Genomic DNA, 27,104 nt, shown 5'->3' with positions numbered 1-27,104 from the left:
AGAGGCAACCACTCTACTGGAATCCTCTTTCCCAAATAAATTCCTTTCTCAAAAGAGTTTTAGGTGTGAAGATCTTAATTCACCCTTTCATGCTGAGCTGTCCTAGAAGCTCCAGGCCTGACTCTACTGAGCAGTCAGGGTACCTTCCCCTCCAAGGCTGAAGTGTCCTAGCAGCTCCAGGCCTGGCTTTCCTGAGAAGTCAGAATACCTTCCCTTCCAGGGCTGAGCTGTCTCATTCAGATCCAGCCCTCAGAGCTGTCCTAGCAGCTCAAGGTATCTGGGAGACCTTCCCCTCCAGGGCTGATCTGTCCTAAGCAAGTCAAGGTATCTGGGATGCCTCCAGGGCTGAGCTGTCCTAGCAGCTTGAGGTATCCCAGATACCTCACCCTCTAGGGCTGAGCTTTCTCATTGCAGCTCCTGCTGTCAGGGCTGTCCTAGCAGCTCAAGGTGTCACCTGACTCTGTAAATAGTAAAGATACCTTTCCCCCAGAGTTGCAAAATTCATATTTTGGTGCCAAAACCTGGGACCAAATCCACAGAGTTGCAAAACCTAACTACATTTTGGTGCCAAAAACCAGGACCAAACCCACAGAGTTTCAAAACTTTTTTACATTGAATCCGTTCTACATAAGGCTTGTAGAAACACAGAGCCTGAGGATATCTGTTGATAGGACATATCCTACAGACATGACAGAGCAACACACTTTTGAACCCTCACCAGTATACTTACCCAAATGAATCACCATAATGGCACCAGTTTTTACCCAAATAATGATAGGGGAAAGTTTACATTGTCTTATCCCTAGATGAAAAAAATAAAACAAAGCAAAACAAGTCAATGAAGGTAGAATCAACTGCCTCAGGAGGGGAAATCCCATATTGGTTGTTCAAACCCTAGTGCTCATCTAAGGATATATTCACATACAAAGAGAAGTAAATGGACTCTGTATGTTATGTAAATGTGTGAACTTATCAACATAGAAGTGAAAATTAAAGAAGGGATCATGAATATGGGAAAGGAAGGAAAGCATTGGAGTGGAAAAACGAGGCTGAGGTATAGTAAAGGCACTATATATATCGAAAACAATCCCTACTTTAAAAAAATGATTGTACATGGCAACTTTTTTTCAGGGCAACATTTTTTATGGTCTCTGTAAATTTTTTGCACATTTGAAACCATTGTGAATACTTAATTGTATTAGGAAATATTTTAACTAAGCCTTATTTCAATATCTAAGTACTTGTTATTGAGTTTCTGGTTTGGGGCCATGACCTCAGGCTCACAATTTTCTAGAATAATCTCTGAATAAGTTCACAGTTGCTTAATACAGCAACCTTTGACTGGTTTCTGCAATCTCTATTTCTTCCTATCAGCAGCTCATTTCAGTACAAACTTTGGGATGTTAATGATTTTTTGACTGCACTATAAATTTTACCTCTCAGCATTTGCTTTAATCTGAACAGTGATCAATGCTGGAATTCTTACAGCACCAAGAAAGAGTTCTTTGGGATGTCAGCCTACTTTTGGTTTGAAGGAATAGCTTTCCCTGCTATAGTGTATAAAAGAGAAATTATTGAAGAAAGCCATGATAAGTTTGTGATCAGAGATGAAGACACAGTCATAGTGAGTTATCCTAAATCAGGTAAGGAACATCACTGAGAATGATCCTGAACTGTCTGTGGAAGTTTTGGGCTTTAATCATCCTTCATTTAGGTGGTGAATGGAATGATTTATATATCTCATGTTTTCAATGGTTTGTGGGCTTGAAGAGCTGTATCTGAGAGCATTAATACTAAGAGGAAGAACTCTAACCTAACCAATGTTGTCAGTGGAGCAGTTTAGGCACTAGCAGTGCCTGAGCTGATCCTTGGAGCAATGACAGTGTTTCCTAAAGCAGATTGTGGCATTCGTTTCTCTCTATGTGGAAGAGATATTGATGAGAATAAACAGATAAAAGAGCATCAAGAAACAAAGGCATGAATGTAAGAATATGTGGAGAAGAGGACAACGTCAGAAGAATTACCATGGACCTTCTTCAAGTAGAGGAAAGAGTCTCAAAACTCAAGGAAGCAAGAAAGGCATCATGGTCATTCGGGGTAGGAGTGTGGCAGATGGCAGAAGCAGTAACCATTGGTTAAGTATTAGGTTGCTAACATCAAAGGGCAATAACATGAAAAATCTAAGGACAGTGGAGTGCAGGAAAAGGATTCAGATAATAGCCCAGAGAATAATGCTAGAGAAACACTCATTGACAAATGAGCATATAATCACAAATACATGTGTGTATGGTAAATAGACCATGGAATTTATTTAAGCTAAAGAGAAGCAGTACTAATACATACAGTGCAGGATGGATGCATCTTAATGACACTGTATTAAATAAAATGTTTCAATCTCAAGGACAGATACCATGACTGCATCCCTGACAAATATCTGGAATAGTTGAATTCACAGAAACAGAATGGTTCTTGACTGAAGGGAATGTTCAATAGGCAGGTAGGGTTTACTGAGTAAAGATTCTCAGTTTTGTTAGGTGAAGTATTTTCAATCTTCTGGAAGAATATATTTTGTACTTACACGATGTGGATATTGCAAATACCACATGCTTTTGTGCTTGGAAACAGCTACATTGTAAACTGTATGGTTGTATATTCTATTGAAGGCTTTTCAGAAGTGCTTTTGATATGAGTGTCAATAACTTTTCCTTCTTGTTCAGGAACTAACTGGCTGATTGAGATTGTCTGCTTGATTCAGACCAAGGGAAATCCCAAATGGATCCAATCTGTGCCTATCTGGGACCGTTCACCCTGGATAGAGACTCAAAGGGGATTTCCAATATTAATCAATAAGGAAGGACCACGCTTCATGACCTCCCACCTCCCTTTCCATCTTTTCCCCAAGTCTTTCTTCAGATCCAAGGCCAAGGTAAGTGTCCAGTGGTTGAGAAATCTTTGGCCAAATGCTCGTTGAACTTATTCTACTGTGTTGGGCCCTGGACCTCTGCCTGAAATGCATTCTGTGTAGATTTGGAGAGGGAAGTTGGGATTTTCATGTACTAGGTGATACTAATCTGTCCCCTCCTCAGACTATATCAGAATACCATGATATCAACCACCTCTCAGTGATCCTGGGCAGATATAATGCAAAAAACTGTGTTATCACAGTAGAGCATTCAGGGACTACACATACAGGTCAAGTAGAGGTCAAACTCTAGTGTACAGTGGATATTACTGTTTTGTTGTCATCAAAGTCATTTAGCTAAAATTGGTTCTACATATAGCCGAAACCTAATGGGTGAATCACCCAAGCAGAGTTGCTCATAGGGGAAGCAGCCTGAACAGGCACTAATGCTGTAATCTGGGAGATTGTTCAACAACCATGGCTTATCTGTATCCATTGTGTCTTGCTGTGTCTAACTGTCCATTAAGATCAGTAGCCACAAAAATCACCGACATCACTGATAGGGGATCTCCTAAAGGAATCAGAAATATCCAGGTTCTGACACATCTTTGCTCAGTGTTAATAAGAAAGTTTTGTGGAAATCCCCACACCTTAGAAACTATTATTATTTATGCTTAAACACAAAGACAAATGTAGAAAATAATGTCTCTTGAAACTATCACAATGAAGTTGTGATCATAAAGCTATATTTGTGTCTTATGTGGATTTAGAAAACTTGTGTCTGGAGAAATTAAGGCCCACAAGATGAATTATATAATAATGTCACAATGAGCATTGGGACAAAATATTTATTTCATTTCATTAATTTTTTTAAACTATTTCTTCTGTTTTGAGATTATACTATAATTACATACATTATTCCCCCTTCTTCCTATCTCCAGGCTTACCATCATACCCCTCTTCTCTGTCTTACAAATTTGTGTTTTTTCATTATTTGTTGTTACATCTGTATATGTATCTACATAGTCCTAAGTACCTTGGTACAATCTGCTCAGTATGTACAATGTTACTTGTATTATGTTTTCAGGGCTAAGAAATTGGTGTTGTATAACCAATTGCTATGCTTTTCCCATTTCTTTCAATCTCAGCATTTTTTAGGTGCTCATGGGTCTTTGTGTTCACCATTTTGCAATGAAACTTTAGCATTAAACTCTGCATAATGATTCTTTTGAGAGTTTTCTTTTATAGTTACAGTTACAGAAACCAATTAGTTTGTCATTTTGAAGATAAATTTAGCACAGTATGCATTATTCCATGTATATAAAACATTCTTTCACAGTGGATGGATAGTCTTTCACCTTGTAAAATATTGATCTTTACAAGTATTGAATCAATCTTGTCTTTTTATTGTTGCTGTTGGTTTTATTACAGTATTACTGACCTCAGTCATTTTGCTGTTACATTTTTGTAAATCAAAATTATAAAAGAAAATTCTGATAAATATAGACATTTTGCACTTCTGTTCATATTTTGTTCAAATAAAAATAATAAATATTTTTGGAAACCTCACTGATATTTGATTGACTTTTCATATAAACTATGCCAGATAAAATTGGTTTACAACTATATTGACGTTCATTTACATGTTTTTCCATTTAAGGTGATCTATATCATCAGAAATCCCAGAGATGTTCTTGTGTCTGGTTATTTTTTCCAAGGTAACACAAACCTTGTTGATAATCCAGAGTCACTAAGAACTTACATTGAATGGTTCCTCAAAGGAAATCGTGAGTGTCCTGTTAAATATACGGGTTGAGGGAGGCTCAGTTACATTTATGGAGATAAGTTGTGATACAGATTAGCCTGGCCTTGAATTCTCTATGCAGATAGGGATTAACTTGGATATCTGCTCGTCCTCTCTGCCCTTCATGAGTTCTAAGACTATAAGCACTCACTTCAATATTCAGTTTCTTTAATGCTGGGATTTAACCCCCAAGTCATTTATGTTATCTAACTTGGTTACAACTCAAGCCTTTAGTATATTCTGTATTTTAACTTGGCTCCCTCCATCTTATTCCTCTACACTCTACCAACCAATCCAAGGATCATTACCATTACAAACCTAATTGCGAAGTCTTCCTGTTCCCACAAGCCACTGCCTAATGGCACAGCTACAGCTTGACCTATGACTAACAATCCTGGCAATATTTGGAGTATCTAGTCTTTCTAGTACTAATTAAAATGTTATACCTTGTGGTTAACAGAACAACAGTGATAGCAACAACCTATTTCTTCCTCATCATGAATATTTGAACATGCTGACTATATCAGATGTGAAGACTTCTCAATCAGAAAATGATTGGTTACTCTGATACCACAATTGCAGTTATTGCACCAGTGGGTGTATGTTGTATGGATGGTTGAAATATAGATATCAGTGTCCATATAGTAATATTATTGACAAGATTGTCCCACTAGAATCATTCATAAACCTTCTGTTACAATGAAGACTATTCAGCAGAATAGGCGTATTTCAGCTCATTCCCAATTTTCTTTCCTTACGTTGTGTGACAAGACTATGAGATTGGCTTTAGGAATAAAGTCTAGCCGGGCAGTGGTGGTACACATCTTTAATCCCAGCACTCGGGAAGCAGAGCCAGGTGGATCTCTGTGAGTTCAAGGCCAGCCTGGTCTACAGAGCCAGATCTAGGACAGGTACCAAAATTACACAGAGAAATCCTGTCTCGAAAGCAAAAAAAAAAAAAAAAGAAAAGAAAGAAAGAAAAAAGAAAAAGAAAAAAGAAAGAAATAGGGTCTTCCCAATCAGTTTTTGTGGGCAACTGACAATAGTGACAATTGCCTACATTATTTGGATCCTCAGGCCCGTTTTAGGCAACAACTCTTAGAGAGGTATCCCAATAATAGCAATGCAGTTTTCATTTATAACCAATAACTTCTGGGAGCAGTAGTATCTGCTCATGAAAGTTGCCTTGATTTAAACTCTTTAGTAAAATTTTAAATGACTTTACAAACTAATGAGTTGGCATATGGCATTTTTATATATTCTTGGTTTTGCTTAATTCTGTCCCTAATTTACCCACCCCATCTTTGCATCCACACGATCAGTCTCATATTCCCTTCCTTCATATTGATACCATATGTGTCCTGGTACTTCTCTCTTCTTAAGGTCTCTTTTTTCTTGCTACACTTCTAGTGGTTCTTTTCTGCCTTCCTCTCCTTTATATATAGATCAAGGTAAACATGCTAAAAATTTGTCTAGGATCCAAATATGAGACAAAAGATGCAGTGTTTGTCTACCTGTGCTTGTGTTAACTCATTAATTACAGTCTCTAGTTCCAAATATTCCACTGTGAATTTCATAATTTCATCTTTAAAGCTGAATGAAATTTTATTGTGTGTACATATCACAATCTCATCTATTTTCAGTTGATGGCCATCTAGGCTAAACCTGTTCTGTATCTATTGTGAATAGAGCTGCAATTAGCACAACTGTTCAAGTATATGCTGTTGTATATATCTATGTCTATAGTAGTATATACCTACCTAGTTTGAGTATATACCTAATTTTTGATAGCTGGGTGATATGGAATTTCTGTTTTCATCTTTGTTAATGATTCCCACAGTGATTTAAGTATTGGCTATGCAGTTTTCAGTCCCAACAGTGTTTTTCTTTCCCCACAATTTTTATGAAAATTAAAAAAAAAACAACTAAATTTTATTATAAAGCAACTTGTACATAAATAAAAACCAGATTCACCAAAATTATTGAGACTCAGAGTCTATGCAATTTAATGAATTCATGTACAGTTAGAATTGGTTTCCAAAAGAGAAGATGGGAAACTTCATATTAAATGTTATACTTTCAATATTGCTTATATTTCACCCAATTTTGGACCACAAGACCCCCAAATCCATGAGAAATTTAGAACAAGAAAAATATAAGCCTATATTATCATTCAACACTCCTGTCCATTACTTGCAACTACTCCTTTCTCATCCCTTTATATTTGAGTTATCTTTATTTTCAAACATTTTCAACATACACTTCAAACATTTATTTTTTTTTCTTTTTTGTTGTTTCTGAGATGCATTTTCTCTGTGTTACAGCTCTGGCATAAGTTTTTAAATAACAATGGCCATTCTGACATAGATAAGATGGACTCCTAAGTAATTTTTAGTTTTTATTTGTCTTTCCTTGATAGCTAATGTTGATGAACACTTTCAAAATTCATATGAGGCATTCTCTTTCTTTTATGGTATGGTTTCTAGTTCCATACCACAAGTTTTGATCCATTTCTTTGTTTGTATTAAATATTTTATTATCTTTAATTCTTTTTAGATACTAGATACACATTGTCTGGAAGCATATAACTGGCAAAGCTTCCTTCCATTTTATTAGCTGAATCTTCACATGGTTAATGATTTCCTTTGGTGGATAGAAAACTTTTAATTTCAAGGGGTCCCACTTGTTGAGTATTTGCCTTATTTTCTGAGTGAGATGAGTAGCATTAAGAAAGTCCTTACCTGTGATTACCTCTCAAAGTACACTTCCTGTATTTTCCTCAACTGTGTCAGAGTGTTGTGTCTTCTCTTGATGGTCTTGATACATTTACAATTGGTGTGAATGTGTGTGTGTGTGTGCGTGTGTGCGTGTGTGATGAAGGATTAAGATTGAACTTCATTCTTCTACACATAGCAATCTAGTTTCTAAAATGCCATGTACTGAAGATACCAAGATTTTTCTTCCAATGCATGTTTTTGATATTTTGTCAAAAATACAGTGCCTGCAGTTGTGTGAACTTATGTCTTGGTTTTCATTTCAATTAATCCACATGTTTGTTTGGTGTCAGTACTTTGCTGTTTTCATTACTCTATCTCTGTAGTATAACTTAAATAAGGTCCTATCTTTTTCCAAGATGCTTTTATTATCTGGAATTGTTTGTGCTTTTGTATGAATTTATTATTGAATTTGTTCCTTAGAAATTACAAAGATTTATAAATTATATTCTGCTTATTGAAATCCTTTTCCCTCCCTTATCTCCCTCTCACATTTAGTAACCCCCATTCCCTACAGTTATCTTTTATAACTTTCACATCTCTTTATTTGTGACCCATTTAATTTAACCATGATTTTTATCTTCTGTGGGAATGTGGGGTTTGGACCACCTATGGAAACCTAGCTGGCACCTCACTATGGACCCAACTGAGGACAGTGTCTTCCTACTACCCAGAATCATTCAGTATTCATAATTTCATTGTGAAGTTGTAGTGTCCAGTGAGTATCCTCATCAGTCCATGATACCTCATTTTTGGGCTAGTCTTATGCATGATCTTTGTAGCTGCTTCAGTTGTTTTAAGATCTTGAGTACACTTGTTCTGTCATGCTCACATGTCAGCACATTCCATCCCTTCTCTTTCTCTTTTCAGCTTCTACATTATTTACATTCCCTCTTCTGCAATGATCCCTGAGGATTAGAGACAGTTCTGTAGTGTTGAATTTAAGAATGAGCATCCAACCATTCCACAATAATTTGAAGATTACTAATTTTTATTTCTATGAATAACACTAAAATCTTGATTGGTATTATATTGAGTCTGTTCATTGCTTTTGTTAGTTTGGGCATTTTCATAACATGAATTTCTCTAGTCTGTGACCATGGGAACATTTTCCATCTTCTAATATATGCATAAGGTTCTGTCTTCAATTTGTTGAGGATTTCAGTAATGAGGGCTTTGCCTCCTGGGTGTATTCATTACTTTTCTATTGTTGTGATAAAACACCATTAACCAGGCAACCTATTGAAGGAATGCTTTGTTTGGAACTTATGATTCCAGAGCGATAAGTGTTGATCATTACCATTACAGGAAGCATGGCACCAGGGAGACAGGCATGGCATGGGGGTAACACCCGAGATCTCACACCTCAACCCACAAACAGGAAGCAGAAGGAGAGCACTCAAAACAGTGCTAGTCCTTGAAACCTTAAATCCCACCCCAGTGACATATTTCCTCCAGCAAGTTCATACTTGCTGATCTTCCCATAAGATACACCAACTTCGAACCAAGTATTCAAACCTTAACATTATATGGGACATTTTTAGAAGCCAGCAAACTTGTTTAGATTTACCCTGAGGTGTATTCTTTAGACATTTGTAATAGACTGATATCTCTGATTTGTTTCTCAATTTGTTCATCAATGGTATAGAGAAAAACTGTTTATGTTTGATAATTTTGTACCCTGTCGCTTTGTTAAAAGTCTTTATCAGATCTAAGTGATCCCTGCTAAATACTTTCAGTCTTGCACTGATAGAATTGTATCACTCAAGAGTAGGTACTTTGACTTGATTTTTTATTTGTACAGCTTTTTTTTTGTTCATTTATTTTTTTTTCTATCTTAGAATTTGGTACTCTATTAAATAAGACTGGAGGAATTCAGTTCATTTTCTTCTTGCTTGTACTGGAAATGTATTGGATTTCCCCCTACCTAGTGGAATGTAAGCTACAGTTTTCCTATGTACGTCCACTAATATGTTGAAAGATATTTCTTCTATTCTAAGTTCTTTGGCATTTTATACATGAGGTGATGATAAATTTTATCAAAAATTCTTTTCTATATCTACACAGATTACAATGCGTTTTCTGTTCTTGAGTCCATTTATAATATTTAATTTATATTGATTGATGTTTGGGTATTGAACCAGCCCATCACTGAGACTCTGGAATAAAGTCAACTTGATCATAATGAATGGTTGTTTTGATATAGTGTATGTTTGTGTGTGTGTGTGTGTGTGTGTGTGTGTGTGTACTTGTAGATGTGCATGTACATATATATGCATATTGTGTGGGTCCATATATATCCAAATGTGCAGGTTGACCATGTGGATTTAGGTCTTCAGGTTTGGAAATAAACAACTTTACCTGTTCAGCCATTTTACTGTCTTCTGATAAGTTCCTGAACATGTTATCAAACTATATTATTGAGAAACATTGCAGCTATGTGAATCATAGATCTTGGTCTATATGATTTTTTTGTTGTTTAATATTTCTTTGTTCTTTGTATCAAGATGATACTTCAAAAATACTTTGGTAATGAGCCTTATTTTCCTTCTTTTATGTAACAGTTCAATAATCTTTGTGTTATTGGTGAAATTATTAAGGCCACTCCACGTAGTTAAAAGGAGATTTATTTAATGGCATAACTTACAAATTAAGGCATAGGTAGGTCGCGGGGTCTGGGGAAGGTGTATCACAGTCCAGCGGTGTTCTCTGGAGCTCTGCTTGGTCCACCTCCACCATCCAGGGTCCCAGAACCGAGCAGGCAGGCGCCGATCCAGATCTCGGGTCCCCAGGCGCCTCCCTTGGCCCCGCCTTGTAGGCGTGACAGTCTCAATGGGGGTTGGAACTTCCAGATCAATGCTGGAATGGCTACCCACTACATTGTGTTGTCTGAAGGTCTGGAAAAATTCAACTGGTCTGAACATTTCTCTTTGTTTAGAGATTTTTTAATTACTTTTGCAAACTCGTTGTTGTTTTAGGCCTTAGAATATTTCTATAACATAATTTTTATTGATTCTTTGGGAACTTCTCATCATGCATATCAGTCCCACTCATTGCCCTGTCCTTTCATATCTACCCTCCAACCTTGTATCCTGCCGCCCAAAAGGAAATAAAAAATGAAAAAAAAATAAAAACGAAAACAAAAAACAAATATCTCACTGACCCCTCTGGGGAAATGACAAGCTCTGCTATCCATCAGCAATTTTCTCTTACCAGTCACAGCTCTCACATCTCCAATTCTGGCATACTTGTACCTGTTCACTCCTCTGTATTCCCCATCTACCCACCACATATTTGTTCATTATAGTTACATTGGGTGCTGTTGTGTGTCATACCACATACCCTTTTACCCCAAAAGCTTTAATTTCAAATGTTCTTTTTTTTTAAAATTTTTATTTTGCTTTTTTTTTTTTTTTTTTTGGGAGTTAACTGTTTATTGTACTTTTTAAAAATTTATTTAATATTTTTATTTTATAATTAACTTAATTTCACATATCATATTGTACTTTTTTGAAGATATAGCCAACACATACATTATAGACTACTTAGGAAATAGAGAGGAAAGATAAAGAGGATAAATAAATGTTCAACTTTACATTTTCCAATTAGAAATGGCCACTGTTAAGATTTTGCAATACAATTCAGTTCTACATATCAGCCACAGATTCCCTTGTTCTCCCCCCTCCCTCCCCCCTCACCTTCCCCCCAGCCCGCCCCCCATTCCAATCTCCTCCAGGGCAAAGCCTTCCCCACAGAATGAGATCAACCTGGTGGACTCAGTCCAGGTAGGTCCAGTCCCCTCCTCCCAGGCCGAGCCAAGGGACCCTGCATAGGCCCCAGGTTTCAAACAGCCGACTCATGCAATGAGCACAGGACCCGGTGCCACTGCCTGGATGCCTCCCAAACAGATCAGGCCAATCAACTGTCTCACCCACTCAGAGGGCCTGATCCAGTTGGTGACCCCTCAGCCATTGGTTCATATTTCATGTGTTTCCGTTTGTTTGGCTATTTGTCTCTGTGCTTTATCCGACCTTGGTCTCAACAATTCTCTCTCATATAAACCCTCCTCATTCTCGCTAATTGGACTCCCAGAGATCCACCTGGGGCCTAGTCATGGATCTCTGCATCCAGATCCCTCAGTAGTTGGATGAGGTTTCTAGCACGACAATTAGGGTGTTTGGCCATCCCATCACCAGAGTAGGTCAGTTTGGACTGTCTCTCGACCATTGCCAGCAGTCTGTTGTGGGGGTATCTTTGTGGATTTCTGTGGGCCTCTCTAGCACTTTGTTTCTTCCTATTCTCATGTGGTCTTCATTTACCATGGTCTCCTATTCCTTGTTCTCCCTCTCTGTTGTTGATCCAGCTGGGATCTCCCACTCACCCAAGCTCTCTTTCCCTTGACCCTCGCCCTTCACTACCCCCACTCATGTCCAGGCTGTTCATGTAGATCTCATTCCATTTATCTGTCATTGGGTGATCCCTGTGTCTTTCTTGGGGTCCTGTTTTCCAGGTAGCCTGCCTGGTGAAATGGCTGGTCTGGTTCAGGGCCTCTGGCTTCTGCTACACTATCAACAGTGGACCCTCATCCAGACTCCTCTCAGATATCCTACTATTGCTCAAAATCAAGGAAATCCTGTGGCTATGGTTCCACAGGACCAGCTCTTTCCATCATCTCCAGCAGCTCATACATAGAGTAGATGTTGGAGAGAGCCAACTAAAAGCTGAGGATATGAGCTTCAGTGGTAGCTGAGTTGTTCAGCCACAGTATTTGCTATGCCTTCCCTTAGCTCCAGAGGTGGCAGATGAGAGGCAGGGTCAGGCCTGACTATTTTACAGGTTTATTATATTTTATGTGTAGAAGGGTTTTGCTGCATGTATGTGTGGTTTTGGATATGTGTCTTGTGCCCACAGAGGCGGGAAGATGGCATTGTGAGCTATCATGTAGGTACTGGAAATTGAATCCTGACCCTCTAGAAGAAAAGTAAATATTTTTAACTTCTGAGCCTTGTTCCTACATCTACCTATTTAAAAATTTAAAATATCATCTTAGTTTTATTTAGATAAGTTTTAACCTATGTAGAAATTAATCCATATATTTTAGATTTTCTGGTTTAGTGGAATGATTTTAATGTAAACTTTAATAAATCTTTGAATTCACTGGTGCTTGTCATAATGAGTTATTCCCTTTCATGACTTACTGTGTTATCTTTTGCTGTTTCTCTTCCTTTTCTTAGTTTATCCATGGTGATATTTTATTTGTGCTCAAATGTGGTCACATTTTACTTTTGCATCAATAACTAAAGTTTGCCCTGAGATCAGGGAAAATAGAAAGCCATTTTAAGTAAACAAAGAAGTCTGGCAGTGGTAAAACATGCCGTTAATTCTATCACTTAGCAAGCAGGGTCGTTGTGTGTTCAAGGCCACACTAGAGAACAGAGCCAAGCATGGTGACACATGCCATTAATCCCAGTACCAACCATAGAGGCCTGGAAGTCTGTCCAGAGAGACAGAAAATGACTGAGCTGTGTAGGAAGAGGAAGTGAGGTATCTGGGCTAGGAGACCAATCAGTTGACAAACAGCAAGTAATATAAGACTGGGTAGATAGGAAGTCATTCTCTATGGAAGCTGCAGAGTTGGTGAGTTAAGGTTGGCTGGTGGCTTTCCCTAGTTCCCTGATCTCTCTAAGGCTTTCACCCCTATATTTGGCTTCATGGCTTTTCTTTAATAAAACCATTTAGAAATATGTCTATATTTATTAAAAGTTTTGTCAATATTATTTATATGTTGAAGGAACAAACTATTTCATTGACTCTCTGGATTTGTTTGGTTGCTCCTGCTGTTTTCATTTCACTAACTATTTTTTAATGTCCGTGTTTTCTTTCCAGCTACTAATTTTGATGTTTGACGTATTCCTTTTCCAAAGCCCCAGGGTAATTCGTTAGCTAATTCATTAGAAATCTCTTTGACATTATAATGTAGTTAATTTGAACCTTAAACATCCCTCTTGGGGCATTTTCATTGTATCCCATAGGTTAAAGAATATTGTGGTATTTTTGTTTCATTTCATCTTTCAATTCTTAATTTTATCAAGGACTCATTCATCATTACGTTGTAAGTTGTTTACTCTCCATGATTTTGTTTATGTTCTGGAGTTTTTCTTATTTATTTACAGACATTTTATAGTTTTGGGGTAGAACATAAGGAATTACTTTAATCCCCCTATGTTTGTTAAGGTGTTCTTTCTGACCTTGTACAAATCTATTTTACAGAAAGTTCCATGTACTTATGAGAACATGGTGTATTCTTCAGTTTTTGGATACAATATTCTATAGATGTCTTTTAAGACCATTTTACCTGTGATGTCAGTTAATTCTATTTATTTTCTATTGGGATGAAGTGTTAACTATTGGAAATGAAAGTACTGTGATGCTTGCTTATATCTTTACATCTAGTAGTATTTTCTGTGCATAACTGGGTGAACCTGTCTTTGTAATTGTACAGTTCTCCCCATGAATTGTTCCCTTAAGCAGTAGGAAGTAATGTATATCATTGCTCAATAGATTTCAAGTCTATTATGTCATATTTGATCAACAACATATCCCTGTTTTATAGCATCATTTTTCCAGAATCTCTTTTTTCCATTATTTCATTGTAAGTTTATAGCTGTCTTATATGATGGCCTACAACAAATATAAACATCCTAAAGTGTAGGACTTTAATCCAACGTCCTACACTGTTTCTTTTGATTAAGGAATTGGCACCATTAATATTCAGTTACTAGCCTGTAGCTGGAGTTTTCTTGTGTCCCGTCCTGCCAGTAGTCAGGGCAAACCTCTCCCACTAGTGTCCCCCAAGTAAACACACAGAAACTTATATTATTTACAAACTGTATGGCCTAATGGCTCAGGCTTCTTGCTAACTGTTCTTATATTTTAAATTAACCCATTTCTATAAATCTATACCTTGCCATGTGGCTTGTGGCTTACCGGTACTTTACATCCTGCTCCCCGTGGCAGGCTGGCAGCATCTCTCTGACTCAGCCTTCTTCCACCCAGCGTTCTCCTCATTCCTTGTCCCGCCTACACTATCCTTCCTGCCTGGCTACTGGCCAATCAGTGTTTTATTTATCAATCAATCAATTCTAGCAGCATATATTCACAGCATACAAGACATCCCACAGCACTTCAACTACAATAGTGAAAGATGTTTGTTGATTCCTCTCATTTTGATGATTTAACCAAGATGACTGAGTTGTTTTCTTATTTAACTATTGGTCTAGTTTGCTTTATGGTCTCTGTGATAAAAACACTCTTGCCAGAAGCAATGTATGGGAAGAAGTTGTTTATCTGGCTTAAACTTTCAGATTATAATGTATCTATGGGAGAAGTCAGAGCAATATCTCCAGAAGGAACTGAAGCAGAAACCATTTTACTAATCTGCATGTTAACTTGTTTTAGTGTCTTATGCTGAGTTGTCTTTCTCATAAAATCCAGTCACACCTATGCTGTAGGCTCCAACACACCAATCATCAGTCAGGACAACAACTCAAATACTTTGTCACCAGCCAATCTGATCTATACAAACTCTTAAATGAGACTCTCTCAGATAATTCTAGGTTGAGTCAACTTAAAAACTGAAGTTAACTTTTGCTTTTTGCAGCCTTGTGGATTCATTTTTTCTCTTTACTGGAAAAGATTCCTATAAGTATATTCTGTAGAGCTGTTTTGATGGTCATAAATTCATTTTCATATTTTTAGCATAATTTTTTCTCCTTTATTTATGACAAGCAGTTTTGATGGGTACAGTAGTCTGAGTTGTCATTGGTTGTCTTTAGAACTTGAAATACAGTCCCAGGCCCTCCTGCATTTTAAAAATCTCAGTTGAAAAATCTGTTATTCTGACAGAATTTCCTTTACATTTGACTTGGTGTTTCTCCCTTGCCAGTTTCAATGTACTTTCTTCAACTATAATTTTATGAGGAAAACATACTTTGTGGTCTTGTATATATGGTGTTCTAAATTCCTCCTTTATCTTAACTGGCATCTGTTTGAACAAAAAGCAACCTAGAGAAAAAAGTGTTAATCTATTTTACAACTCCAAGTTACAGTTTATTTTGATGAGAAGCCTAGGCAGGTAATTAAGGCAGTGTATTCACAGACAAGAGTAGAGAGACAATAAATATGTTTGCTCTTGCTTTCTTGCCTTCAGTTAATATTCTCTTACTTTATGCTTTCCTGAACCCACCTGAGTAGAGAATGGGGCTGCCACAATAATTCTTCACCTTTTACGTCATTAGTTAACAATCAGGATAATCTTTCATTGATATACCCACAGGCTTATGTGATCTAGATAATTCCTCATTAAATATCTGTTCCAAAGCAGATATAGGTTTTGGCAAGTTAACAGTAGGTAATTTTAATGTAACATCACTTAGATTTTTTTTTTCCATAGAGTGACAAATATCTTGGAATTCCCACTCATATCTTCTTCTTATATTATCTTTGTTTCTTATTGAATTGTCACACATCTTTTACCTTGCCTTCACACCGTGATATATTTTTCTTTTAAATTTTTCTTATTTATTGTGATCTAGTGTACATGTGTGCATAAGTGTCTGTGTGAGTATACACCTCTCACAGAACATTTGGAAGAACCTGAGAAAAACCTTGTGGAGTCAGTTGTCCATTTCTAATTTATACGGTTTACAGAGACTGAAGTCTGGTCATTAGGTTTATATGACAAGCATTTTACCCATTGTCATGTCATTACCACACCATTCCTTTTTGTATCACTAGTTAATTCATTTACAATGTATTTGTTGTGGAGATCATTTTGTGCTACTTTATACTTTTCATTTTACAATATAACTTATTCTTTAAAATTATATTATCATAGGAGTTTGACAGACCGCTCTGGCCAAAAGAACTTAATGCTTTTTAGAAGAAGGTGCTTTGTTTCCCAGAGCCCTCACAGAATTGCTCACTACTTCCTGTAACTCTAGCTTCAGAGGAAACCAACACTCTCACCTCTGTAGACACACACACACACACACACACACACACACAAACACACACACAGACTTGTACTCACATAAGAACATATAAACGTACAAAAATAAAAATACAATAAACAATTGAAAATTTATTTCTTTATCCACAAGTTTCTAGAGATTTGTATTTTATCCACATATACATGTTTAAAATCCCCATTCTCTTTCTCCTTTTACTGCTCTCTCTCTCTCTCCTCTTCCCCTACACCTCCCCTCTCTCTCTACCAGTTTACTTATGAACCTCACTCTGGTCATTAATGTAATTATTAATGTGATAATATAACCTTGATACATACCTTCATTTGATTTCACTCAACAGGTTGCTTTATTGATGGTAATCTTCCTTTCTGTCATATTATGAGATGTCATGCTTTACATATTTGTAACTGGAGCTTTCAGACTTCCTCTGGAAGTTTTCCAGGTGGCAAGAACACACTTGACTGGTTATTGAATATTACTCACCACTGACACTAAAATTTTGTGGTTGTTTGTTGTGGGTACAGCCACTAGGTCTCAAAATTGACACCTTTCTATTCAAATATAACAAATAATAAATTTACATACGAGTAGGATGATGTAAGTATTAATTGGGTGGAGATGAATAGATCAAAAATTCAAGGCCATCTTTGTTTATGTACCAAGATTGAGGACAGCTTTGTAATGGGGGAAATGTCTTTCTGTATGCTGTGAATATGTGTTGCTCCAACTGGTTGATTAATAAAGCTATTTGGCCTATGGCAAGGCAGATTAGAAGCAGGCAGGAAGTACAAAGAGAGAGACAGGTAGAGATGCCAGCAAACTGTCCAAGGAGCAACATGTGTTGGGACGCAGGTAAAGCCACAGAACATGTAAAGATATGTAGATTAATATTTATGGGATAATTTAATTATCTACCTAGAAAAAAAACTTGAGCCATGACCTTGCAGTTATAATTAATATAAGCCTCTGTGTGTTTAAATTGTGTCTGAGCGGCTGTAGGAAAGCTTCAAGCTACATTTGGTGCCCAACATGTGGCAAGAGTTTCCACCCAAAACTTGAGAAAGCTTTTTAAAAAAAGGATTCTAAAAGGAGGTGAAAACAGCTTCCTAGTGTGTCTGTGTGGCCAACTGCTGCCTGAGGGCTTGAGTATGGCAGGTTGGTGGCATGTGGGCTTGACCAGTAACATGGCAGATTCCCCCCAGAGTATACAGAGGCATCTTCATGCTGCACGGTGGATTTAGTTTTTGCTAGTACACACAAAAGAAAAAAGGAAGAGGCTTTGGGCTACACACTTCTGGATGGAAGCACAGACCCATGGCCTCCTGGAGTCAGTGGAGAGCATGGCTCCCAGAGACAGTGGTGAATTATCTCCACCCTGTTGAAAAGCTGAGGTAGGCAGAGTCTGACAATTCAGTACTAGCCACTGCAGTTTAAAGCAATAAATTCACAATGAGACAGATTCAAATGTGATAAACCCTAAAGAGATTACAGTGAGTGTAAAAATAAATATAGGCTTGGAAGAGAAATGAAGGAATATAGATTTATATAAAATAAAAAGTTTTAAAAAGTAAAGTCTTTAAAGAGACAGTAAAAGTAATATAAAAAGTGAGCCACATAAACATGGAAATCATACACAGAATTTGGATTATATTGTCATTGGGATTTTTAACTGCAGAAAGACATTTGATTATATGGGAGTCTAAGTTAAACCAATATATGTATTTTAAAGGTATTTTGACTTCAAAATTTGGATCTAAGGATACATTGCTTTGGAAATGAGGCTCTGCTTTTGTTTCCAAAGAAACTAAGAGGCTATGGATTTGTTCCATATTAAGAGGGTTCAAATTTGATCAAGCTAGACATCTTGAACCTTAACAGATGGTACCTATCAAGAAAGGTTATAACCAGGCTTCCCAGGACTTGAACATTATCTCAAATTTTCTCAGGATTCCCCTAAGATTACCAGCACCCTCAACCAGCATGGATAGTATAAGAAGCTACTCCCAAATTCCCAAAATATTGTTTATAAATGTTTATTTTTGTTTAAAGCAGGTTGATTATAAATGCAATTTCTTTCTAAAGAGGAAAAGAGAATGTTATAGTTAAGATAGGCTGAAAGGGTAGATAATTGTTTAAAAATGTTTTACATTGCTATAGATTTTAGTTTATTGATACAAATTTAAAATAAATTTTGTTATGCTGTATGTATATTTATACTCTTTTTGGAAGTATTTTGTTTGTGCAACTCATTTAAAGTTGTAATGTATCATTAAGAAATACATATTCATAGTTAATCATCTATGATAATCAAACTTGTAGTCATTTTAGTTAAGTTGTCTAGATATACATAGATATATTTCAATTATGCATGTAATCTTCATACAGTTCAAAGACCTACAGAATATGGCATTTAAAATGTTTTAAGAACTTTGACTTTCTGGACATTGAGACATGTCTGCTCCTGGCAGCACCAATCTACTTCAGAGAAGATAATGGGCCTTGAAGAAACTCATTATGAAGTTTGCTTTCTTTGCTGCAAAAGTTAGTCACTGCACAAAAAAAAATTGTCCTTGCCTTGACTGTTAGAAAATATGTTGTATAAAGTGGACATCCAGGACCCATAAAAGGTGACCACTGAACTTTTCAAAATAAGATGGTTCTTCAGGTTTCTACTTAACGGATGAGACTGTCAGACATTCCACAGGACACAAAGAAGCAACTGAGAGACACTAGGCTTATAGACTGAATAAGGATGCCCTAATGTTGCATGTAACTGTCCAGGTAGCCAGCTCTCTCTGTCATTCTAGATTTTTGGAAGTTGCATACAATGTATTTCTTGTTTACTTAAATAATATATCCTTCTGGGGTCTTTGATGTAGTTGAAGACAAGATAGTTCTAATTATAATTTTCCTTGGTTATGATAAAAGACAAATTACATATGAAAACTTAGACTCACAAATGTAGGACAGATAGAATATTTTCTTTAATTTTACAAAATACAAATAGACTAGATATTGTAACTGTAATTATTGCTTGATAACTCATTTGTTATTCATAATTTTAATAGGTTAAAGTTAAAACCTTCCTTTTGTTTAGACAGAAGATGGGAAATGTCATTCTGTATGCTGTGAATATGTGTTGCTTTGATTGGTTGATAAATAAAGCCATTTGACCTATAACAAGGCAGCTTAGAGGCAGGCTGGAAATTAAAAGAGACAGGAAGAAGGGAGAGAAGAGATGCCAGTGAGCCACCCTAGGAGCAACATGTAATGGGATGTAGTTAAAGCCACAGAACCTGTGGAGATACACAAATTAATAGTTATGGGATAATTTAAGATATAAAAAATAGCTAGCAAAAAGTTTGAGCCATAACCATGCAGTTATAATTAATATAAGCTTCTGTGTGTTTACTTGGGAGATGCGAATGGGAGAGATGTGTCCCTACTGCCAGCAGGTCAGGACACAGGAAATCTTCTAACCACAGCCTTGTTGGCGTACACTTTGTAATTCATGTCCCCAAACAAATACCTTTTAAAACAACTTCCAAAGCAGAACTGCTATTAATTATTATCAGTGTTTCTCACTGGCTTATTTTTGGTGTGCACTCACTAACATGCTTTTGGTTTTTTTGGTTTTGAGACAGAATCTGTTGTATCCCAAGTTGACAAGAAATTCATCATGTAATTGAAAATTACATTGAATCCCTGGTCTTTGGGCTCTCCCTTCTTTTTTTTTTTTTTGTTTTTTTTTTTGTTTTTTTTTTGTTTTTCGAGACAGGGTTTCTCTGTGTAGCTTTACGCCTCTCCTGGAACTCACTTGGTAGTCCAGGCTGGCCTCGAACTCACAGAGATCCGCCTGGCTCTGCCTCCCGAGTGCTGGGATTAAAGGCGTGAGCCACCACCGCCCGGCGGGCTCTCCCTTCTTAATTTTGGCATTACATATGTGTGACACAACATTTCACTTGGGCTTCTAGCTTTTCTTTTTATGCATGTATGTATTAGTGTTTATGATGAAGCGCATGCAAATGTGAAAATGTAGGTGTTCTTATGCTAAAGACAGATGATAATATCAGGTGTTGAACCTTAATTTCTACCTTGTTTGAGACAATCTCCTTCTTCTTGTACATCCCTGTGTGTGGCAAATTGGCAGGTCCTAAGCATGTAGGCAATCTCCTGTCGCCACCTCTCATGTCATAGAAGGGGTACTAGGTTTAATAAAACAGGCTGCATCACATGTTTGAATGGTTTTTGAGGATCCAAACTCAGGTCTTGTGACATACAAGGCAGTTGATTTCCATTGAGCTATCACATGAGCCGAGCTTTCAATCTCTTTAAGTGACTTAATTCTCTCATATATTATGCAACTCACTTTATATCTACACATTCTCTGTAGATCATTTAACACCACCAGGTTTCAATCAAATCTTAGATTCATTGAATTCATGTATCCTACTACTCTGGCACTGGCTTAAGTCTCTACCTTCTCTCCTGACTAATTCAGTTGGTTCTTGAGATAATGGGGAACAATACAAGCCTGCAATGGCGGGTGAGGCATGAAGAGACAGCACAACTAGATGAGGAACAGTCAGGACACTCTGACTAGTGAAAACACATTAAAATAGTACTAGGAATGTAAATGAAGCATTGGGTTGAGTATGGAAGACTATGTCTTGAGCATCTCTAGCTGTCTATGTTTTGGTGTCTTTGGTCTTAAGGAGTCACTATCCACAAGTTGTGGAACCTGAGAGATGAATGTTAGTGGAAAGAGATATCCCTCAGAAGGAGTTAATAGTGTTCTTCAGACATGATGGTAATAAAAAGTCCCAACCTGGAAATGCTCAGAATCCTCTGGCTTCCTATACTGTGGTGATCACATTTTACCAACTCATGCCTTTGTTACTGCTACTTGTTAATAGGATGTCTCCTCATGGCATCAGTAGTAAATCTGTGAGGTGATGAGTTCACTAATGAACTGGATTTTATCTGCTTACTAACTGTGTGTGTGTGGTAAATGGTATCATTGAAATGATGACCAGCCTTCAGGAGCTCAAGGATTGAAGGGGAAGCCATGGAGTCGGCAAACTAATCACTTAACTTGAATTTTCTATCAGAGGGTGTAAAATTTAATTTGCTGGGGTGAGAGAGAGGACAAAATTTAACTCTCTGGGGCCAACAAAAAGGAGGAAATATGCACAAACATTTATACTTCTCCATCATTTTCTCTATGTTTCTCTTAAGGTTTATATATCTGAACAAAATCTCGCAGGCAATATAAAACTTACAAAAAAACGTCTATTTTTCAAGTGCATGATTACAATGAATACAGTTAGAAAACATGATTTCCAATTTCCCTCAAATGTTTAAACATCCTACACATTATGGATGTAAAACAAATTATCCGAAGAACCCACATACATTCATATCCAAGCAACTTGGTATAGATTAAAAGAATATAAACAAGTAATATGTATTTCTCAGCCATTCTTTTACAGCCAGGCTAAATTTTGTGGTTACAAAGGAAAGATCAATGATTTATTACTTATCTCAAATGGTAATCTTATAAATAATCTTAAAAGAGTCACAAACCTAAGTTATTATATATGAAAAACAATCAGTCTTCTGTTTTTTAAATACTCAGATTGTGTATTCCTTCATCAATAGCTTTTTTTGTATCAGGAAGCATAGGGCAAATTGGGCATTAATTAATCTCTGTCTTTGAATTAATTATCAGGATTTAAGGAATTAAGGAATTAATCATCATCTTGGATTGCCAAACCATCCTAACAAGAAATATCCATCCACAAATAATAACTAGGCTGCGTTGTTTGTGTTTCTTGACCTCAATGAGTCCCTCACTCAACTATGTGCCTTTCTAAGCTTTAGATGTTTTCCACAGGTTTTTCACCTCAAAGTTATTAACAAAAATATCTTATCTTATCTGCAAGTCACATTGAAAGCTTTGTTTCAGCTATGATGCACACTGAAGCCCATGTCACATCTCTTAAAAATAAGATTAAAAGAACTTGAGCTAGCTTAACTTTTGGGACACAATTGTGTTGTTGTTCATTTTTCCTCTTTTGGGTGGTCTACCACTCAGCTTCCAAATGTATCGCACAAGGAGGCTTATTCTTACTTGTAAACACCTGGGCTTAGTTTGACTTGTTTCTTGCCCTCTTTCCTTAACTTCAATTAACTCATCTACCTTTTGCCTCTGGGATTTTCCCATTCTCTTACATCTGTAAATCTTACTCTTATTCTTACTCCTACTGGCACTGGCTGTGTATCTGGTTGGCTGACTCTGATGTCTTTCTATTTCTTTCTCATTCATTGATCTTTTTTACTCCCAGAATTCTTCTATATGTTCTCTGCCTGCCAGCCCCTTCTGTCCTTTCTCGTGCCTCACTATTGGCTTCACATCTTTATTAGACCATCAGGTGTTTAGAAAGGTGCAATAACACAATTTCACAGAGTTAAACAAATTCAGCATAAAAAAGTAACATACTTTTAAAAATATTCTACAACACAATTGTTTTTCTTAATCATTAATCTAAACCACAATCCATATGGATCCTCAAAAGAAACTAGGTATGTGTAATTTCCTTGTTCTTATTTTCTATCCTCTGCAGTCCATGCTTTATCATGGGCAGGGGAAACACCATACCTTGCTTTTGACTTTATTAGTTTCTACACTCAACTAAACTCTATCATATTCAATTACTACATTTATTAAAGAACCCAAATAACCAAAATGCCGTTTAAACCAACACTATTATTTTGTATAAAATCATTGCTCTAAACAGAATAGCTTAGGAGGGAATCATTTTTATAATAATCCACAAATTAAAATGCCCAGTAGAATGGGATATTTCCTGGAGATAGTCATAATAAATTAAGGGAAGTGGGGATCTTCCCACATGCATTCACACCATGCTAGATACCATAGGAAAATAACAGTGGCAAAAATGTTAAGGGGCAACATTAGCAAAAGACATTCTAGAGCCAAAGCCTTTGGGGCCTTACCTATCTGAGATTCACCCATTAGAACTTTCCTTCCTGGTGGACTAACCTACTGATCTTCAGTTGCTGCCTACTGCTCCTCTGACATGGCTATATAAAATATCACATTAAATGCTGTAAATACTGGTTTTGTTTTTCTTAGTAAAGTGTCTGCCATTTGTGGAAAGTGAATAATAACAGGCAGACCTCAATTTTATTCTTTGTAATCAATAATTTCCTTCCCCTTTCACACAGTGCTATATGGATCATGGTTTGAGCACACCCGTGGCTGGCTGTCTATGAGAGGAAATGACAACTTCCTGTTACTCAGCTATGAAGACATGAAAAAGGTAACTGTCATTCTTACAGCAATCATAAATTCCTTTAGCAATTCAGCCCATGCAGCACCCCACATTGTTCAGTATCCCTTTTCCACCTACTCTATCACTGGTAGGGTCATGAAGAATCACTAAATGTGATATTATACCCTATTTCCTTTATTAAGGTGCATCTGTCATTTACTCTCCAGCCTCCTAGTCACCCTACTTAACCCTGAAGGAGGTTGGGGTAGCTCAAACTTGTTCTAGTGGTGTTTCAATTCTGTCTATGCAACAATTTTGATACAGTTGATAACCCAGTGATAGTGGGGAAGGGGTAAACAGTGTCACACCACTGGTGTGCCGAAATGTATGCCATCTCCCTTTGATGAAAAGAAGAGGGGAAAAAGGCATGCAATCTTTCAGGGAGGAAGGTGTCCTGTGCTCTGAAGTACTGAGGGTTTCTGCATGGTTAGCTAGGAGACACTGGAAATTTCAATACTCTTAGAAGAGAATATCTAAAATGTTTCAACACTAAGTAATGAAATATATCTAAATACTCTGATAGGCCATACCCTTATGTTATTTTGCAGGTTTCATTTCATTGAAATGTCCCACTGAAAGTCATAAATATTTTTAAGTAATACGTGCATGTCACAAATATCTCTTACTTTAAACATAAAAAAACCCATATCTTGGCAGGGTGTCACATAATTGTAAACCTTGCACTGAGAGGTAGTGACTGACTAAGAACCACAGGCCATCCTTGGTTGTCTGGTGTGTTTGAGGCCAACCATGGGTACAAGAGACCTTGTTTCAAAAGACTACTCAGGAAAATAATTTTGAAGTTCATTTGTCTAATTTATTTTCATGTAATTAAAAAAAATCTTCCCTCTAATGATGGGCACATAATAATGAAACCAAGCATATAAGTAAGAAAGTATTATCATTTGATTAGCAATTCAAAAATTTAAGTAGTTTGAAGGTTATATGTGAAATGCAACCATCATTTACACACTTATAATCAATGATAAAGATATCAATTGTACTTTTTATTGAGCAAAACAAAATTGTCCTGAGCAAGCAGTCTGTCAGAAAAAATACTTGTCCAGCTTCAGAATTCTTCAAAAATTTAGTTAAGGAGAAGCAGTCTTACAGCCACTGCTAACCTTATAGAAGTAGATTCTAGTGATGACAAAGGCTGCTGATAGTTGTAACTTTTTTGTTGATTTTATTTTCTCTTATTATATATTTTATTGTTTAAAACAATTATTAATTATATATTATTTTGGAGCCTGTCCTGGAATTCAATTTGTAGCCAAGCCTTGCCTTGAACATGCAGAAATCTGCCTGCCTCTGCCTCCTGAGTGCTGGGATTAATGTCGAGCACCACCACACATGGCAATTTAAATATATTTTGATCAGATTCTTTCCCTTACACAATTCTTTCCAAATCGTCTCCCCTTCCTTACACATCCAACTTTAAATTCCTTGTTAAAAAAATTTCCCAAATGAAAACAATAGCAAAAGAGAAAAACACTTTGAGACTGGACTAGGCCCTCTGCACAGGCAAGAGAGTTGAGTAGTTTGCTCTGCTATATGGGCCCCCTGACAGTGGGATCAGGGACCATCCCTGTGCATAGCAGGCTTTGGAGAGTTCACACATCCTAGGGTGGGACAACATACACAACCTTGGTGCAGGAGTAGTGTTACTGGAGAATTTCTCTCCAGCTCCCGCCGCCAAGTCCTGCCAGTCCCAGAGCCCACTTATAAAATTAACACACAGACTCTTACATTATTTAAACTGCTTGGCTGTTAGCTCAGGCCTATCATTGTCTAGCTCTTACTCTTATATTTAGCCCATTTATATTAATCTTTACTTTGCCATGTGGCTCATGGCTTACCGGTACTTTACATCTTCCTTGTCCTGGCTGCAGCTCCAGGCAGTCTCTCCTCTGCCTTCCTGTTTCCTCTTTTCTCCTCTCTGTTAGTCCCACCTATACTTCCTGCCTCGCCACCAGCCAATCGGTTTTTATTTATACAGAGCAATAGATATCCACAGCAGAGTAGGGGCTTGGACCTGCTTCAACTGAGTATATCAGGCTCTGCTGACTCTCCATCGTAGGTCTCACATTGGAGGAGACGGAAATGGGGATGTGGGTTGAGGGGGAAGGCTATGGGGGTCAGAGGAAGGTAAGGAAAGGGATCTGTGGTCAGTATGTAAAATGAATAGAAAATTTCTAATACTAATAAAAAAAAGGAACAAAAGTAAAACACCAAAGTGTAACCAAATGTGAGCACCCCCCCACACACACACACAAAACTATGGAGTCTATTATATGTCAGTCAATTACTCCTGAACATGAAGACTGCCCTAGAGTGGTTGATATATACAGGGTCACTGCACTGCAGAAACATGATTTTCCCTCTCTCAGCAGGTATAAATGACAGTTCAGGTGTTAACCTTTACCCCAGTGGCTAGATTTTCATTCATTCATTCACTCATTCTTTCATTCATTCATTTTTAGAAATTATAACAAAATAAGGTACAATATGATGAAACAATACTTTCATCTTAGAGTTGGACAAGACAAATCACCAGAACAAAAGCATCACAAGAAATGGCACAAAAATCAGTGATCTCTATGTTTGATCAATTGGGAAGCCCATAAAACCATGAAACTAGAAACTCTAATTTATAAGTAGAGAACTGGTACAGACATGGAGCACAGTGCAGCATGCTGCAGAATGTGGCTTCAATGTGTTTTTCTCGTGCTGATGTGGAGGGCCTTGTTTTCTTCATGTCCTCCCTCCTCTCTGGCTCTTACACTTTCTTCTTCTGAGTAGGAGTTCTCTGAGCTATAGAGGGAGGGATTTAGTGGAAACATACCATTAAGAACTGATTTGTTCAAAAGTATTCACTCTGTGTAATGTCTGTCTGAGGGTCTCTTATTTGTTCTTGCCAGCTTCAGGAGAAAGCTTCTCTGATGATGGCTGAACAAGGCACAAATCTGAGCATAGCAGTATATCGTTAGGAGTCATTTTGTCACTAAATTGTTAGATCAGTATTAGTTTCCTTTACACTAGGTCCCCAGGCTATCTAACCTCTGGTCAGCAAAGCAGTGTCAGGTATGGATTCCATCTCATGAAGTGGGCCTTAAGTAAAATAAATTATTGGTTATTTCCTCCCATGAGCTTTGTGCAAACATTACTCTAGCATATCTCTCAGGACAAAATTGTAGATCAAAGTATTTGTGGCTAGATTAACGTTTGCATTTCTCT

The 27,104-nt window shown here is 37.1% G+C and overlaps 1 protein-coding gene across 1 annotated transcript in view; it reads left to right on the top strand.

The window, feature by feature from the left end:
- The first annotated feature begins 1,510 nt into the window (after positions 1–1,510).
- LOC131901568 (probable alcohol sulfotransferase) overlaps positions 1,511–27,104 on the top strand; it is a 37,775-nt gene continuing 12,181 nt past the window's right edge. Inside the window, exons 1-4 of the mRNA XM_059252682.1 lie at positions 1,511–1,643; positions 2,718–2,926; positions 4,563–4,689; positions 23,761–23,855. Of these exons, the coding sequence (XP_059108665.1) occupies positions 1,511–1,643; positions 2,718–2,926; positions 4,563–4,689; positions 23,761–23,855 (564 nt within the window). The remainder of the gene's footprint in view (positions 1,644–2,717; positions 2,927–4,562; positions 4,690–23,760; positions 23,856–27,104) is intronic.

The sequence above is a fragment of the Peromyscus eremicus genome, unplaced genomic scaffold (genome assembly GCF_949786415.1).
Source record: "Peromyscus eremicus unplaced genomic scaffold, PerEre_H2_v1 PerEre#2#unplaced_112, whole genome shotgun sequence".
Taxonomy (NCBI): Eukaryota; Metazoa; Chordata; class Mammalia; order Rodentia; family Cricetidae; genus Peromyscus; species Peromyscus eremicus.
Note: the sequence above shows the minus strand (reverse complement) of the source record. Positions and strands in the feature narration are given on the sequence as shown.